General features: G+C 50.4%; 1 protein-coding gene across 3 annotated transcripts in view; it reads right to left on the reverse strand.

Annotated features, from left to right (window-relative positions):
• BCL11B (BCL11 transcription factor B) overlaps positions 1-18,548 on the reverse strand; it is a 206,300-nt gene that overhangs the window by 169,387 nt on the left and 18,365 nt on the right. For all 3 annotated transcript variants that reach the window (XM_068254791.1, XM_068254792.1, XM_068254790.1), the window contains exon 2: positions 17,842-18,210. In XM_068254791.1, the coding sequence (XP_068110892.1) occupies positions 17,842-18,210 (369 nt within the window). The remainder of the gene's footprint in view (positions 1-17,841; positions 18,211-18,548) is intronic.

Consider the following 18,548-nt stretch of genomic DNA (forward strand, 5'->3'; position numbering starts at 1 on the left):
TCTTTCCTTCTTCATTCGTTTCCCGATTTGGCTCTGCCGTTCGATATCGAAGCTGTTTTTTTTTTACTGCCTTCTCTCTTTTTTTATTGGCCTCTTAGTTTTTTCTTGTGTTTTTGCCTTGCTCTTCTGTGCCTGCGTGTCGGTGATCTGCCCTTGCAGTAATTACACCCTGGCTCCCCTTTAGCGGCGGTGACATCAGGTGTCACCGCAGGCCTCCTTCTGCGTCCGCCCGTGCTAACCTAACACATGCCAAGCGTCACACAACCCTGACACACGCACACACAGCGGCGGACGGTAAGCTTCTTTCAACCGCCCAAACGACTCAAATTGTGTCTATTAAAACCCTAAGCAGATATGATAAGTGTCAGAGACCTGCCTTGTTCCAGGCGAGCTTCCTGCCCATCATGGCAAGTGGCAAGAAAGGGCCACATTTAGCTAAAGACAGCTCTGATAATTAGCTGTCACGACTTAGAAAAAACGGATAATCTTGGCCCTTCCATTCAACAATCAATGGCGTCCACACGCAGCTCTCGCTAATCTCCATTTGTAACAAAATAATTAAAAATAAATCAGATGGCTTATTATATGCCAGTGGCGGTGTTTATCTCCCGTTCCCAGAATAAGCTGCGCATTCTCGCGTCACTGTCCTAAGACAAGACAATCGGGGGCAGATCGCTGAGCCGCTCCTGCGTCAGTCAGCCAAGCTAGGCCCACAGATCACAGAGGATTAGCATTGCTATGATTTCCTCCTGCCGCTGTCGAGCGGCTCTGGCGTCCATATTTAAAGTCCTTGGGGGTCTGGAGAAGATTAGGTGCCCCGCTGAGCCGAAGATTAGATAGCTGCAGATGTGGACCACTTAAAAGGAACCTGAAGTGAGAAGGATGAGGAGGCTGCCATATTTATTTCCTTTTATTTCCTACAATGCTTGGCTGTCCTGCTGCTGCTCTGCCTCTAACACTGAGCAAGCATGCAGATCGGAGGTTTCTGACATAAATCTGACTAGATTTGGCGCATGCTTGTTTCAGGTGTGAGATTCAGACACTACTGCAGCCAAACAAGACCAGCAGGGCTGCCAGGCAACTAGTATTGTTAAAAAGGAAATAAATATGGCTGCCTCCATATACCTCTTGTTTTAGGTTCACTTTAAAGGGCAACTCAAGCCCCTGGGCTGCACATACATGTAGGAATGTGTCTACCTGCTGGACAAAGTGAACAAAGCTTTGTGATTCGTTCACCCATGTTGTACAATCCAGCTCCAGAAATTTAAAAAGTTGTCATTTTTTATAGGCCTACATGGGCAACCCCCAGTGGTTTAACTGAGAAGCTTGGGGCCCCAGTGTGAGTTTTTTATCCCCCCCCCCCCCCAACAATGGTAGTAATTATCACCATTGTGATTGTGAATGGAGATGACCAATTAACTCTGGATGTGGTCTCCACGTGGAGAATGCATGGAAGAGAAGGTGACTGATCTGGCTGGTCAGTAACTCTCCTAGTCTGATCCTGTGCTGTTCCCATGCGTTACTCTGGATGTGGTCTCCAGGAGGAGAATGCATGGAAGAGCAGGTGACTGATCTGTAGCCTCTGGCTGGTCAGTAACTCTCCTAGTCTGATCCTGTGCTGGTCCCATGCATTACTCTGGATGCGGTCTCCAGGAGGAGAATGCATGGAAGAGCAGGTGACTGATCTGTGCCCTCTGGCTGGTCAGTAACTCTCCCAGTCTGATCCTGTGCTGTCCCCATGCATTACTCTGGATGTGGTCTCCAGGAGGAGAATGCATGGAAGAGCAGGTGGCTGATCTGGCTGGTCAGTAACTCTCCCAGTCTGATCCTGTGCTGTTCCCATGCATTACTCTGGATGTGGTCTCCCAGAGGAGAATGCATGGAAGAGCAGGTGACTGATCGGTAGCCTCTGGCTGGTCAGTAACTCTCCCAGGCTGATCCTGTGCTGGCCCCATGCATTACTCTGGATGTGGTCTCCAGGAGGAGAATGCATGGAAGAGCAGGTGGCTGATCTGTAGCCTCTGGCTGGTCAGTAACTCTCCTAGTCTGATCCTGTGCTTGTCCCATGCATTACTCTGGATGTGGTCTCCACGTGGAGAATGCATGGAAGAGCAGGTGGCTGATCTGTAGCCTCTGGCTGGTCAGTAACTCTCCCAGTCTGATCCTGTGCTGGTCCCAGGCATTACTCTGGATGTGGTCTCCAGGAGGAGAATGCATGGAAGAGCAGGTGGCTGATCTGGCTGGTCAGTAACTCTCCCAGTCTGATCCTGTGCTGGCCCTTATGCATTACTCTGGATGTGGTCTCCAGGAGGAGAATGCATGGAAGAGGAGGTGGCTGATCTGTAGCCCCTGGCTGGTCAGTAACTCTCCCAGTCTGATCATGTGCTGGTCCCATGCATTACTCTGGATGTGGTCTCCACGTGGAGAATGCATGGAAGAGCAGGTGGCTGATCTGTAGCCTCTGGCTGGTCAGTAACTCTCCTAGTCTGATCCTGTGCTGGTCCCATGCATTACTCTGGATGTGGTCTCCAGGAGGAGAATGCATGGAAGAGCAGGTGGCTGATCTGTAGCCTCTGGCTGGTCAGTAACTCTCCCAGTCTGATCCTGTGCTGGTCCCATGCATTACTCTGGATGTGGTCTCCAGGAGGAGAATGCATGGAAGAGGAGGTGGCTGATCTGTAGCCTCTGGCTGGTCAGTAACTCTCCCAGTCTGATCCTGTGCTGGTCCCATGCATTACTCTGGATGTGGTCTCCAGGAGGAGAATGCATGGAAGAGCAGGTGGCTGATCTGGCTGGTCAGTAACTCTCCCAGGTTGATCCTGTGCTGGTCCCATGCATTACTCTGGATGTGGTCTCCAGGAGGAGAATGCATGGAAGAGCAGGTGGCTGATCTGTAGCCTCTGGCTGGTCAGTAACTCTCCCAGTCTGATCATGTGCTGGTCCCATGCATTACTCTGGATGTGGTCTCCACGTGGAGAATGCATGGAAGAGCAGGTGACTGATCTGTAGCCTCTGGCTGGTCAGTAACTCTCCCAGTCTGATCATGTGCTGGTCCCATGCATTACTCTGGATGTGGTCTCCAGGAGGAGAATGCATGGAAGAGCAGGTGACTGATCTGTAGCCTCTGGCTGGTCAGTAACTCTCCTAGTCTGATGCTGTGCTGGTCCCATGCATTACTCTGGATGTGGTCTCCCAGAGGAGAATGCATGGAAGAGCAGGTGACTGATCTGTAGCCTCTGGCTGGTCAGTAACTCTCCCAGTCTGATCATGTGCTGTTCCCATGCATTACTCTAGATGTGGTCTCCAGGAGGAGAATGCATGGAAGAGCAGGTGACTGATCTGTAGCCTCTGGCTGGTCAGTAACTCTCCCAGTCTGATCCTGTGCTGTTCCCATGCGTTACTCTGGATGTGGTCTCCACGAGGAGAATGCATGGAAGAGCAGGTGGCTGATCTGTAGCCTCTGGCTGGTCAGTAACTCTCCTAGTCTGATCCTGTGCTGGTCCCATGCATTACTCTGGATGTGGTCTCCACGTGGAGAATGCATGGAAGAGCAGGTGGCTGATCTGTGCCCTCTGGCTGGTCAGTAACTCTCCCAGTCTGATCCTGTGCTGTTCCCATGCATTACTCTGGATGTGGTCTCCAGGAGGAGAATGCATGGAAGAGCAGGTGACTGATCTGTAGCCTCTGGCTGGTCAGTAACTCTCCCAGTCTGATCCTGTGCTGTTCCCATGCATTACTCTGGATGTGGTCTCCAGGAGGAGAATGCATGGAAGAGCAGGTGGCTGATCTGTAGCCTCTGGCTGGTCAGTAACTCTCCTAGTCTGATCCTGTGCTTGTCCCATGCATTACTCTGGATGTGGTCTCCACGTGGAGAATGCATGGAAGAGCAGGTGGCTGATCTGTAGCCTCTGGCTGGTCAGTAACTCTCCCAGTCTGATCCTGTGCTGGTCCCATGCATTACTCTGGATGTGGTCTCCAGGAGGAGAATGCATGGAAGAGGAGGTGGCTGATCTGTAGCCCCTGGCTGGTCAGTAACTCTCCCAGTCTGATCATGTGCTGGTCCCATGCATTACTCTGGATGTGGTCTCCACGTGGAGAATGCATGGAAGAGCAGGTGGCTGATCTGTAGCCTCTGGCTGGTCAGTAACTCTCCTAGTCTGATCCTGTGCTGGTCCCATGCATTACTCTGGATGTGGTCTCCAGGAGGAGAATGCATGGAAGAGCAGGTGGCTGATCTGTAGCCTCTGGCTGGTCAGTAACTCTCCCAGTCTGATCCTGTGCTGGTCCCATGCATTACTCTGGATGTGGTCTCCAGGAGGAGAATGCATGGAAGAGGAGGTGGCTGATCTGTAGCCTCTGGCTGGTCAGTAACTCTCCCAGTCTGATCCTGTGCTGGTCCCATGCATTACTCTGGATGTGGTCTCCAGGAGGAGAATGCATGGAAGAGCAGGTGGCTGATCTGTAGCCTCTGGCTGGTCAGTAACTCTCCCAGTCTGATCATGTGCTGGTCCCATGCATTACTCTGGATGTGGTCTCCACGTGGAGAATGCATGGAAGAGCAGGTGACTGATCTGTAGCCTCTGGCTGGTCAGTAACTCTCCCAGTCTGATCATGTGCTGGTCCCATGCATTACTCTGGATGTGGTATCCAGGAGGAGAATGCATGGAAGAGCAGGTGACTGATCTGTAGCCTCTGGCTGGTCAGTAACTCTCCTAGTCTGATGCTGTGCTGGTCCCATGCATTACTCTGGATGTGGTCTCCCAGAGGAGAATGCATGGAAGAGCAGGTGACTGATCTGTAGCCTCTGGCTGGTCAGTAACTCTCCCAGTCTGATCATGTGCTGTTCCCATGCATTACTCTGGATGTGGTCTCCACGAGGAGAATGCATGGAAGAGCAGGTGGCTGATCTGTAGCCTCTGGCTGGTCAGTAACTCTCCCAGTCTGATCCTGTGCTGGCCCCATGCATTACTCTGGATGTGGTCTCCAGGAGGAGAATGCATGGAAGAGCAGGTGACTGATCTGTAGCCTCTGACTGGTCAGTAATTCTCCCAGTCTGATCCTGTGCTGGCCCAATGCATTACTCTGGATGTGGTCTCCAGGAGGAGAATGCATGGAAGAGCAGGTGACTGATCTGTAGCCTCTGACTGGTCAGTAATTCTCCCAGTCTGATCCTGTGCTGGCCCCATGCATTACTCTGGATGTGGTCTCCAGGAGGAGAATGCATGGAAGAGCAGGTGACTGATCTGTAGCCTCTGGCTGGTCAGTAGCTCTCCTAGTCTGATCCTGTGCTGGCTCCATGCATTACTCTGGATGTGGTCTCCAGGAGGAGAATGCATGGAAGAGCAGGTGGCTGATCTGGCTGGTCAGTAACTCTCCCAGTCTGATCCTGTGCTGGCCCCATGCATTACTCTGGATGTGGTCTCCAGGAGGAGAATGCATGGAAGAGCAGGTGGCTGATCTGTGCCCTCTGGCTGGTCAGTAACTCTCCCAGTCTGATCCTGTGCTGTTCCCATGCATTACTCTGGATGTGGTCTCCAGGAGGAGAATGCATGGAAGAGCAGGTGGCTGATCTGTAGCCTCTGGCTGGTCAGTAACTCTCCCAGTCTGATCCTGTGCTGTTCCCATGCATTACTCTGGATGTGGTCTCCAGGAGGAGAATGCATGGAAGAGCAGGTGGCTGATCTGTGCCCTCTGGCTGGTCAGTAACTCTCCCAGTCTGATCCTGTGCTGTTCCCATGCGTTACTCTGGATGTGGTCTCCAGGAGGAGAATGCACGGAAGAGCTGGTGGCTGATCTGTAACCTCTGGCTGGTCAGTAACTCTCCCAGTCTGATGCTGTGCTGTTCCCATGCATTACTCTGGATGTGGTCTCCAGGAGGAGAATGCATGGAAGAGCAGGTGGCTGATCTGTAACCTCTGGCTGGTCAGTAACTCTCCCAGTCTGATGCTGTGCTGGTCCCATGCATTACTCTGGATGTGGTCTCCACGTGGAGAATGCACGGAAGAGCTGGTGGCTGATCTGTAACCTCTGGCTGGTCAGTAACTCTCCCAGTCTGATCCTGTGCTGGCCCCATGCATTACTCTGGATGTGGTCTCCAGGAGGAGAATGCATGGAAGAGCAGGTGACTGATCTGTAGCCTCTGGCTGGTCAGTAGCTCTCCTAGTCTGATCCTGTGCTGGTCCCATGCATTACTCTGGATGTGGTCTCCAGGAGGAGAATGCGAGGAAGAGCAGGTGGCTGATCTGGCTGGTCAGTAACTCTCCCAGGTTGATCCTGTGCTGTTCCCATGCGTTACTCTGGATGTGGTCTCCAGGAGGAGAATGCATGGACGAGCAGGTTGCTGATCTGTAGCCTCTGGCTGGTCAGTAACTCTCCTAGTCTGATCCTGTGCTGGTCCCATGCATTACTCTGGATGTGGTCTCCAGGAGGAGAATGCGAGGAAGAGCAGGTGGCTGATCTGGCTGGTCAGTAACTCTCCCAGGTTGATCCTGTGCTGGTCCCATGCATTACTCTGGATGTGGTCTCCAGGAGGAGAATGCATGGAAGAGCAGGTGGCTGATCTGTAGCCTCTGGCTGGTCAGTAACTCTCCCAGTCTGATCATGTGCTGGTCCCATGCATTACTCTGGATGTGGTCTCCAGGAGGAGAATGCATGGAAGAGCAGGTGACTGATCTGTAGCCTCTGGCTGGTCAGTAACTCTCCCAGTCTGATCCTGTGCTGTTCCCATGCATTACTCTGGATGTGGTCTCCACGTGGAGAATGCATGGAAGAGGAGGTGGCTGATCTGTAGCCTCTGGCTGGTCAGTAACTCTCCCAGGTTGATCCTGTGCTGGCCCCATGCATTACTCTGGATGTGGTCTCCAGGAGGAGAATGCATGGAAGAGCAGGTAACTGATCTGGTTGGTCAGTAACTCTCCCAGGTTGATCCTGTGCTGGTCCCATGCATTACCCTCAGGGAGAAATTGTATAGAATAAGCTGATCATCTCCATTTGTGAATCACCCACTTTAACATGACCAATCTCAGGAGACCAGGATGGCTTAATTCCTCTAAACAATGCCGTGGCCTGGTGGGATAGATGCTTCCCGGAGAGGTTTAAACAAGTCCAAGCAAGCTTTCCATAAAAGAGGGCACGTTTCTCAATCCAGTTCAGTGCGCGCAAACGCCTGCCAACAATGTCTCAGGCTGAGCTCAGCTAAATCACTGATCTTCCTGGAATTCCGACTCTCGGGAAACCTGTACTAACCTGCAACCCGAACAGAGACCTGCAACTCGGCTACCATACTTGGCATCCAAAGGGATTCGACTGGTTATAATTGGAGATCCTGGAAACGCTGCTGAAAATACACACGGGGCGGAGCTAAGGCACAGTTCCAGCACAAATATCTTCCTTGTGCAGCGCCTGAGCGGGAATCTAGCGCTGTATAAAGTCTATCTTGTGTCATTTAAGTTACTTTTCAGATATCTGATCAGGGCATAAACCAACCCTAACCCTTTACCAGACTTCCAGAGCTGCAGGCTGCAGTCTCCTCCTGTGGCTATTCTATGATGTAGAACCAAGCAGCAATCCTGCCCAGAGAGAGCCTGCTGTTATCTCCTCCAGCAGGGCTGCTTTTTGTTTTTTGATTTGTAGCGTCTGGATTGTAGAGGACTCATTTGATGTAACAGAGGTAACCTTTTGGCGCTGTGTTTGCGAAGCTATCAGATGGTATATTTAGGTCTGCACCTGGGGCTCAACCCTCAATGGGGTGATCAACCAGCATTTATACCGAGAGGAAATAATCTAAAGCTCAGTATGTGAGCAAGTCTACAAGACAATAAAAGCAGCAGAAATGACAAAAGCCTAAGGTGCGTCTAACCGCCACTTTGCAGCACACAGAGCAGTGATGTCATGCTAAAGTGTCCCCAACTCTGTATAATATAACAGTGCCAAGAGACACAGGAGACAGCAATGCATCAGCAAGGACATGGACGCCTTACTCGCTGAGCTGAGGAGGGGCGGGACTTAGCCTGGCTGCAGAGCGCAGAGGGGCGGGGCTTAGTCTGGCTGCAGAGGGGCGGAGCTTAGTCTGGCTGCAGAGAACAGAGGGGCAGGGCTTAGTCTGACTGCAGAGAATGGAGGGGCGGGGCTTAGTCTGGCTGCAGAGCGCAGAGGGGCGGGGCTTAGCCTGGCTGCTCAGAACAGAGAGGCGGGGCTTAGTCTGGCTGCAGAGAACAGAGGGGCAGGGCTTAGTCTGGCTGCAGAGAACAGAGGGGCAGGGCTTAGTCTGACTGCAGAGAACAGAGGGGCAGGGCTTAGCCTGGCTGCAGAGAACAGAGGGGTGGGGCTTAGCCTGGTTACAGAGCACAGAGGAGTGGGTCTTAGCCTGGCTGCAGAGAACAGAGGGGCAGGGCTTAGCCTGGCTGCAGAGATCCGAGAGGTGGAGCTTAGCCTGGCTGCAGAGAACTGAGGGGCGGGGCTTAGCCTGACTGTCCATAGAGAACAGAGGGTTGAGGCTTAACCTTTAGTATTAATAGTATTGGCAGACTACCAAGGACAAGTCTATGGTACCTGTACCCCATAGATGTGAGATAATGCCTGATCCTGACAGGTAGCTACTAATAGTCTCAGGGATTAGGAAGGTGAGTGTAGCTTAAGGCATGTAATAGACAGTCCCTCCCCTATCGACACCCACAAATGAAGCCCCTCCCCTATCAACACCCACAGACAAAGCCTTTCCACTATCTACACCCACAGATGAAGCCCCTCCCCATCTGACACCCACAGACGAAGCCCCTCCCCATCTGACACCCACAGATGAAGCCCTCCCCTATCACTACCCACAGACGAAGCCCCTCCCCTATCACCACCACAGATGAAGCCCCTCCCCTATCACCACCCACAAATGAAGCCCCTCCCCTACCACTACCCACAGATGAAGCCCCTCCCCATCTGACACCCACAGATGAAGCCACTCCCCTATCACTACCCACAGATGAAGCCCCTCCCCTATCAACACCCACAGACAAAGCCTTTCCACTATCTACACCCACAGATGAAGCCCCTCCCCATCTGACACCCACAGACGAAGCCCCTCCCCATCTGACACCCACAGATGAAGCCCTCCCCTATCACTACCCACAGATGAAGCCCCTCCCCTATCACCACCACAGATGAAGCCCCTCCCCTATCACCACCCACAAATGAAGCCCCTCCCCTACCACTACCCACAGATGAAGCCCCTCCCCATCTGACACCCACAGATGAAGCCACTCCCCTATCACTACCCACAGATGAAGCCCCTCCCCATCTGACACCCACAGACGAAGTCCCTCCCCTATCACCACCCACAGATGAAGCCCCTCCCCTACCTCTGTCTCACTCTGTCTCTCCACACCAGAGACTTGGAAATAACAAGCAGGCCTTGTCCATAAACTGCTGCAGTCCTGAGGATTCAATTCAGCTAAAAGAATGACTGCTGCAGCCACATGAAATGTCTCTTCCCATCTGAGCTGCCCGTGTTACATTCTCTAATCTCCCATTTCATGTAAACGGAGTCAGAAGAGAACGCTTGTTGTTTAATATGCAGCAAAAAGGGGAAAATACAAACCGTGAAAAAAATAAACGGTGATTTTTATGCAGTGAAAAAAAAGAAAGTGGAGAGAGGCGTCGGAAGCGTCCTGGCGGCCAGGGACGGATCTGGGGGGGGGGGGGGGGCAGGCGGGTCTCTTGCCCCAGGCGCAACTTTCTCTAGATCCGTCCCTGCTGGCGGCTGACACAGCGACTTCTGCTGCTATTCCTGACATTAGCCCGCCATTGCTTCAAGATTAAGGTTTGGAGCAATTCTCTGCCAAAAAAAGTCTTAACAAAGGAAAACGTCTGAGAGCAGCAGAAGTGATGACTACCTAATGGAATAGAGATCAGTGGGCATATCGGCCCATCACCCCTGTATGCCCTCTGTACCGGCACCAGCCAGGCCCTGCAGAGCATGTGACTATGTAATGGCATAGAGATCAGTGGGCATATCGGCCCATCACCCCTGTATGCCCTCTGTACCGGCACCAGACACCAGCCAGGCCCTGCAGAGCATGTGACTATATAATGGCATACAGATCAGTGGGCATATCGGCCCATCACCCCTGTATGCCCTCTGTACCGGGACCAGACACCAGCCAGGCCCTGCAGAGCATGTGACTATGTAATGGCATAGAGATCAGTGGGCATATCGGCCCATCACCCCTGTATGCCCTCTGTACCGGCACCAGACACCAGCCAGGCCCTGCAGAGCATGTGACTATGTAATGGCATAGAGATCAGTGGGCATATCGGCCCATCACCCATGTATGCCCTCTGTACCGGCACCAGACACCAGCCAGGCCCTGCAGAGCATGTGACTATGTAATGGCATTAAGATCAGTGGGCATATCGGCCCATCACCCCTGTATGCCCTCTGTACAGGCCCCAGCCAGGCCCTGCAGAGCATGTGACTATGTAATGGCATAGAGATCAGTGGGCATATCGGCCCATCACCCCTGTATGCCCTCTGTACCGGCACCAGACACCAGCCAGGCCCTGCAGAGCATGTGACTATTTAATGGCATAGAGATCAGTGGGCATATCGGTCCATCACCCCTGTATGCCCTCTGTACAGGCCCCAGCCAGGCCCTGCAGAGCATGTGACCATGTAATGGCATAGAGATCAGTGGGCATATCGGCCCATCACCCCTGTATGCCTCTGTACCGGCACCAGATACCAGCCAGGCCCTGCAGAGCATGTGACTATGTAATGGCATAGAGATCAGTGGGCATATCGGCCCATCACCCCTGTATGCCCTCTGTACCGGCACCAGCCAGGCCCTGCAGAGCATGTGACTATGTAATGGCATAGAGATCAGTGGGCATATCGGCCCATCACCCCCTGTATGCCCTCTGTACCGGCACCAGCCAGGCCCTGCAGAGCATGTGACTATGTAATGGCATAGAGATCAGTGGGCATATCGGCCCATCACCCCTGTATGCCCTCTGTACCGGCACCAGACACCAGCCAGGCCCTGCAGAGCATGTGACTATTTAATGGCATAGAAATCAGTGGGCATATCGGCCCATCACCCCTGTATGCCCTCTGTACAGGCCCCAGCCAGGCCCTGCAGAGCATGTGACTATGTAATGGCATAGAGATCAGTGGGCATATCGGCCCATCACCCCTGTATGCCCTCTGTACCGGCACCAGACACCAGCCAGGCCCTGCAGAGCATGTGACTATGTAATGGCATAGAGATCAGTGGGCATATCGGCCCATCACCCCTGTATGCCCTCTGTACAGGCCACAGCCAGGCCCTGCAGAGCATGTGACCATGTAATGGCATAGAGATCAGTGGGCATATCGGCCCATCACCTCTGTATGCCCTCTGTACCGGCACCAGATACCAGCCAGGCCCTGCAGAGCATGTGACCATGTAATGGCATAGAGATCAGTGGGCATATCGGCCCATCACCCCTGTATGCCCTCTGTACCGGCACCAGATACCAGCCAGGCCCTGCAGAGCATGTGACTAGCTAATGGCATAGAGATCAGTGGGCATATCGGCCCATCACCCCTGTGTGCCCTCTGTACCGGCACCAGCCAGGCCCTGCAGAGCATGTGACTATGTAATGGCATAGAGATCAGTGGGCATATCGGCCCATCACCCCCTGTATGCCCTCTGTACCGGCACCAGATACCAGCAGGCCCTGCAGAGCATGTGACTATGTAATGGCATAGAGATCAGTGGGCATATCGGCCCATCACCCCCTGTATGCCCTCTGTACCAGCACCAGCCAGGCCCTGCAGAGCATGTGACTATGTAATGGCATAGAGATCAGTGGGCATATCGGCCCATCACCCCTGTATGCCCTCTGTACCAGCACCAGATACCAGCCAGGCCCTGCAGAGCATGTGACTATGTAATGGCATAGAGATCTGTGGGCATATCGGCCCAACTCCCCTGTATGCCCTCTGTACAGGCACCAGCCAGGCCGCTGCAGAGCATGTGACTATGTAATGGCATAGAGATCAGTGGGCATATCGGCCCATCACCCCCTATATGCCCTCTGTACCGGCACCAGCCAGGCCCTGCAGAGCATGTGACCATGTAATGGCATAGAGATCAGTGGGCATATCGGCCCATCACCCCTGTATGCCCTCTGTACCGGGACCAGACACCAGCCAGGCCCTGCAGAGCATGTGACTATGTAATGGCATAGAGATCAGTGGGCATATCGGCCCATCACCCCTGTATGCCCTCTGTACCAGCACCAGCCAGGCCCTGCAGAGCATGTGACTATGTAATGGCATAGAGATCTGTGGGCATATCGGCCCATCACCCCTGTATGCCCTCTGTACCAGCACCAGCCAGGCCCTGCAGAGCATGTGACTATGTAATGGCATAGAGATCTGTGGGCATATCGGCCCATCACCCCCTGTATGCCCTCTGTACCGGCACCAGCCAGGCCCTGCAGAGCATGTGACTATCACAGGCCGCCAAGCAAATATTGTAAAACATTAAAGAAATCTAAATATTTTCCAATGTTAAGTACTGCCAAAAGATTGATTAAAACATAATCATAGAAAGAAATGAAATGAGATGATCCTGAATTTCAGTGGAGTTTATATAGTATTCCCCTGTTCCATTCACTCTACATGGAGTTTGTATCTTATCCCCCTGTTCCATTCACTCTACATTAAGTTTGTATCTTAGGCCCCTGTTCCATGCACGCTACATGGAGTTTGTATCTTAAACCCCCTGTTCCCTCCACTCTACATGGAGTTTGTATCTTATCCCCCTGTTCCATGCACTCTACATGGAGTTTGTATCTTAACCCCCCTGGTCCATGCACGCTACATGAAGTTTGTATCTTAACCCCCCTGTTCCCTCCACTCTACATAGAGTTTGTATCTTAACCCCCCTGTTCCATGCACTCTACATGGAGTTTGTATCTTATCCCCCTGTTCCATGCACTCTACATGGTGTTTGTATCTTATCCCCCTGTTCCATGCACTCTACATGGAGTTTGCTGCCCCAATGCCCCCCTTCCCCCGTTATTGTACAGCATTGCTGCCCCAATGCCCCCCCCCCCCCTCACCCCTTACTGGATGGCATTGCTGCCCTTTGCCCCTCATTCTGGCCCAGCCCATACACACTGCTCGCCTGTTACCACCTCCCATCTCTCTGCAGCCGGCAGCTGGAATTCTGAGATCTCAACATTCCAGATTCTTTTGTCGCCACATCTTGGCAGGAAACTATTTTGAGTCTCCCTTCTCGGGTGGCTGGTAACTTGCATATAAACTGTATATATTCTCTGGGGGGGGGGGGGGTCGCGTCTCCGGGGAGGACGGACTTCTGCAGCGCGGGGAGAATACGAGCGGCAGGTCTGCATTCGAGGAAAGCAGGAAAAAGGAACTCTCCTTCAGTATAAATAGGTTGTGGATTAGCGCTAATCCTCAGACTTCTAACATGCAAATCAATGCAACTTCAGGCTCAGGAGGTAGCGCCAGTATTTCCCTGCCAGCCAGATAAAAGGCACTGAGTTCACGTGATAGAAATGGAGATACTGAGGCTTTAATCTGCTGATTAATTGCTTGTTCAAATGGTGCTTATTACATGTGATGGAGAAGAGGAGAGGTCAGAGCCGCCAGCGATGTCGCAGAGACAGCGAGACTCCCGCAATAGCTGCGCAGGAAGCTACCTCTACGGCTTAATGTCTTCCACTGCGGCTGAAAGGTCTTAAAGTGAGGACCCTGATTAAGAACGCAATATACTTGTATTATTGATTTTACCTCATGCTTGAAGATACTGCCATGTCACACCTAACGTCCCCTCTAAGGGCTGAGACCCACTAGAAACCGCAAACTGCCAATCGCAATCACTCAGCGCTTTTGGTAGCGACCTTTGCTGCATTTTTCGGAGGGATTTCTGGCATTTTGTATGCGATTTTGAATTTAATGTAATAGATTGTTGTGATTTGCGCTTTCTATAGCGGTTTGGGATTTCCGTAGGTTTGCACAGCGATTGAAAAGCGATTTCGCAGCGATCCTACACTTTGTATTGACGTAAAAACATTGCAGATATGCTGCGGGCACCGCGATTGCTATTTCGGGAATTGCTCAACTCCATTGACTTCATTAAACTGATGCTTATGGAATCATCGGCCATTCAAAAACATTCAAAAACAACGCTGAAGGTCCAAGGCCTAAAACCGGCCTCCAGGCAAGTGCTGGTCAGAGGGAAGCATGGGGTCAGGTGACAGATTTGTACTGCTCTGATTTGCTGGTCACCATCATGTGCTAATGAAGGAAGAGATGAGAACAAATCAGAGCTCAGCAAATGTATCACCTGATCGCCATAATCACACACCCTGCTGAGAGTTCTGTTCTACATAAGCAATTACCACCGGCCAGTCACTGCTACACCCTCAAGTGCTGATAATCATCTGCACAGGGAATCATCAGAGATAAACAGGAGGGAGGAGGGGAGAGGAACATTTTGGGAACACAATTCCAATAACATCATTATGTATATAATTGTATATAGTAAACAGATTTTGGGGTAGAGTTGTTAGCAGGTCCAAGCAAAAAAAATACGTTCATTGGACCCCGGTACTACCGAAGTCTACTTATTTACAATTAGAGTACCTTATGAGTTTATTTATTTATTGTATTTATAAAGCGCCAACATATTACGCAGCACTGGGTGATGCTAATATAATGTTGTGTGCTACATTCTTGTTTTTACTTTTGGATTGTGATCTTTTTAATCTGTATGAGATCTTTTGTAATACTTTATTGTTTCTGTATTCCTCTATTTAGTAAAGAAATGATCTCTCATTTACTGGTATGTTCTTACTGCTGCCATGTAAGAGTTGTATCCTAATCCTTAGCCTAGGCTCTCACACAGGGTTGGTTACAATCTTGAGCTGGTTCAACCAGTTACTTTTTTTGTTTATGGTTCCAGTTATGTCAACAGAGAAGGTTAAACAATGTTAGTCCTAGTTATGCTTTATTAAGTATGTAAGCAACTTGGTTCCAAAGATTCTTTTCAGTATTTGGCCAACAAGACATAAAATTGACAAAAAAGGACTTCAGAACTGTTCAGCCTTTGTTTCTTATTCAGGGCAATGTTTATTCTTCTACAGACTTCCAACAATTGTTGTCTGGAGAGAATTTGAGGTGGTTAAAGCTAGGAATCTCTGAACGATCGGACAAACTACCGCCAAGTAACAATTATTTAAATGATAGTTTGGGTGTGGGGTCAAACCACAGAGTGTATTGCGATTGAGATCACAGTTGTAAATTATTCCCCATGCTTTTGCAATGCTCCATGCAGTTAAAAAAAAAAAATTCTATTTGGCGCAAAACTGAACAAAATTTTCCAGAGTGAGCGTTTGCGTCTTCGATCAATCGCACTCAAAAAACTGATTTTGTGTGCAGCGTATTTAAGGTGGCTGTTTCAGTCATACAGTGTAAGACTGAGCTTCCAATAAATACCAGGCCTCCATAACTGTTGGAGGAAACTCTGTTGGTCTAGGGCAGATATTTGTGACCGCTGTTCTATGTAAGTTCGGGTACAATGAGAGGTCTGCTCACCTCCTGCCGTGACCTCTCTTCACAGACAAACATCTGAGTCACAAGACGCACCCCACCATGCGAGGGTTCTGTATTGTGACAGCTACATTGTGCTATACTCACCATTTCTGCAGCCAGTGCTCTAAACCACTACGGAGCTGGAGATTCCTCTCACCGATTGGTTTAGTGCTGTAGATCATTCTCTGCATGCAGGAACTGAGAAAATGCTGGCTGCAGAAAGGCTACAATGTTCTTTCTCTGTCTTTCTCTATCGAGTATAAACTGCCTATCACGGATTATGCATGTCACCAATCTGCTGGATAATCTTCTCATCTATAATAACAGATCTTACTAATGTCCAATTATACTTCATGACATAAATGGGGACAGACGGAGACATGTTCTTCCCGGGTTCAGCTTCTGGACGGCAGCTCTATGTCTGGACAATAGCAGTAAATGCACCAGAGCTATCTATGGATCTGGACTGCCTGGAAGAATTCCTTTTACTACTGACAAGACTCCGGCAATTCCAAGATTAGGATTAAATCAGATATTTTTTCAACAGATTAAAGACAATCTCCAGCAAAAGCTTCCTCGCAATCTTACATAGAGCCGGTCCTACTCCTGTCCTGGTGACCACAGGGGGACCTTTCAGGTCCTCATAATAAGAGGTGAAGAACCACAATGAATTCAAAAAAAGACAGGGGCTCCAACCCCGTGTATTTCTGTCCCGTGGGAGAAAGTTGCCCCAATTCCTATCAGTACATCCGTGTGTATGCAATTAACCCCTCACCCCCTTCCCCTGCACACACACATGCACATGCAGACACATACACACATGCACATGCACACACACACACATGCACACGCACACACACATGCACATGCTGACACACATGCACATGCAGACACACATGCACATGCAGACATACATGCACACACACATGCACACACACATGCACACACACACACACACACACACATGCACACACACACACACATGCACACGCACACACACACATGCACATGCAGACACACATGCACATGCAGACACACATGCACATGCAGACACACATGCACACACACATGCACACACACACACACACACATGCAGATACACACAAACACATGCACACAAACACATGCACACGCACACACAGATGCACACATGCACACGCGCACACACACACACACACACACATGCACACGCATACACACGCACACACACATGCACACACACACGCACACACGCACATGCACACACAGATGCACACACGCACACACACACACATGCACACACACACACACACACACACACACCTTTCCCCAAAACCAACACTATTCAAAACTAAAAGGATAATGCGAAATTGAGCTTTAAAACTGATTTTTTTTTTAACCAGTTAATTATTACTGATAATAATTCACAGAGAAAAATAATTCATGCCACAATTCATCGGCACGGGACTAGTTTCCTTATCTGGTAATCAAAGCAGCACAAATACTAGAAGGTCCTGGCAAGGCCTTTAGGCTACAAGTTCCTTGCCGTGTCTATCTGGAACATGACCTGCAGGACGACAAGTTCACTGCAGTATTCTAAAACTTAAACTGGAAGGCCACTGGTTCCCTGTCATGTCCTAGATCAAGAGGCGACGGGTCATTGTAACTGCCACAGGGTACTTGCAGTATCCTACAACATGACCTGGAAGGCCACAGGTTCCTTGTCATGTTCTAGATCATGAGGCGACAGGTCACTGACGAGCTCTAGAGAATAATGTGGACAGCCACAGGGTACCTGCAGTATCTTACAACATGAAGTTTAAGGCCACAGGTTCCTTGTCATGTTCTAGATCATGAGGCAATGGGTCATTGTAACTGCCACAGGATACCTGCAGTGTCCTACAACATGAATTGTAAGGCCACAGTTTCCTTGTCATGTTCTAGATCATGAGGCGGTGGGTCACTGACGAGCTCTAGAGAATGATGTGGACAGCTACAGGGTACCTGCAGTATCCTACAACATGACCTGGAACGCAACAGTTTCCTTGTCATGTTCTAGATCATGAGCTGGCAGGCCATAGTTACCAGTTTTTGTTGTTCTAAGTGAGTAGACATGTTCCCTGCCAAGTTCTACATGAAATAGTGGGCCATAGGCTTCCAGCCGTGTTCTGTTACTGAAACTAGAGGGCCTCAGCTTTTCTGTTATGTTCAGAAGCACGAGATGGAGAGATAGATGTTACTGCTGTAGCAAAATGGCCACTTACCTGCAATGTTCTCCTGCTTCGGACAAATTCCTTTCGTAGGCGTGAGAAGACGGTCTTCCTCGTCAGGCGTGACTTGGATTCCAATTTCCACTGGCTCCGCCACTTTCCTGAGCTCAGAGCGCGATGAGGGTGGAGGACTACTTTTATCCAGATTCTTTTCATAGCAGCCAGTGCTTGGACCTCCGCACTGCTTCTTCTTGTGCTCTATAAAAACCAAGATGTCTCCCAGTGGGAAATTCATTTGACATTGTCCGCATGTTAACAAGTCAGGGTCGGTCCCGCTGCTGGACAGGTTGAGGGCCCCCGATTCTGAGAGGTGGAGCGCTTCATCCTCATCCGGGATCACCGCTTCAACATGGTGGTCTTCAGCTGCATCCAAGCAAATAAAATATAATGAGACTCACCAACATTCACACAATCTACTGAATTATCTCAAACACAACATTACAGGTTGCTTTCACTTTTTTCTATCCAATTTTAAATAGTAAGTCAAGAAAACCAATGTTGTCAATAGCTATTCGGTTTCGTCACACCTTTATATACTTTTGAGGCATCTTTGGCAACCAGGTAAATGCCTCAACATCTGGCCTGTTGCCATGGGGGGGGGAGGGGGGGAATCTACAGTTATCGAGGTTGGGCAAGAGAATCTGAAGGTCTCTCGAGGGAGCAAATTATATTGAGCTATCGGGAACAAGTGAAACTTCTCA

Source organism: Hyperolius riggenbachi, chromosome 9, assembly GCF_040937935.1.
Source record: "Hyperolius riggenbachi isolate aHypRig1 chromosome 9, aHypRig1.pri, whole genome shotgun sequence".
Taxonomy (NCBI): Eukaryota; Metazoa; Chordata; class Amphibia; order Anura; family Hyperoliidae; genus Hyperolius; species Hyperolius riggenbachi.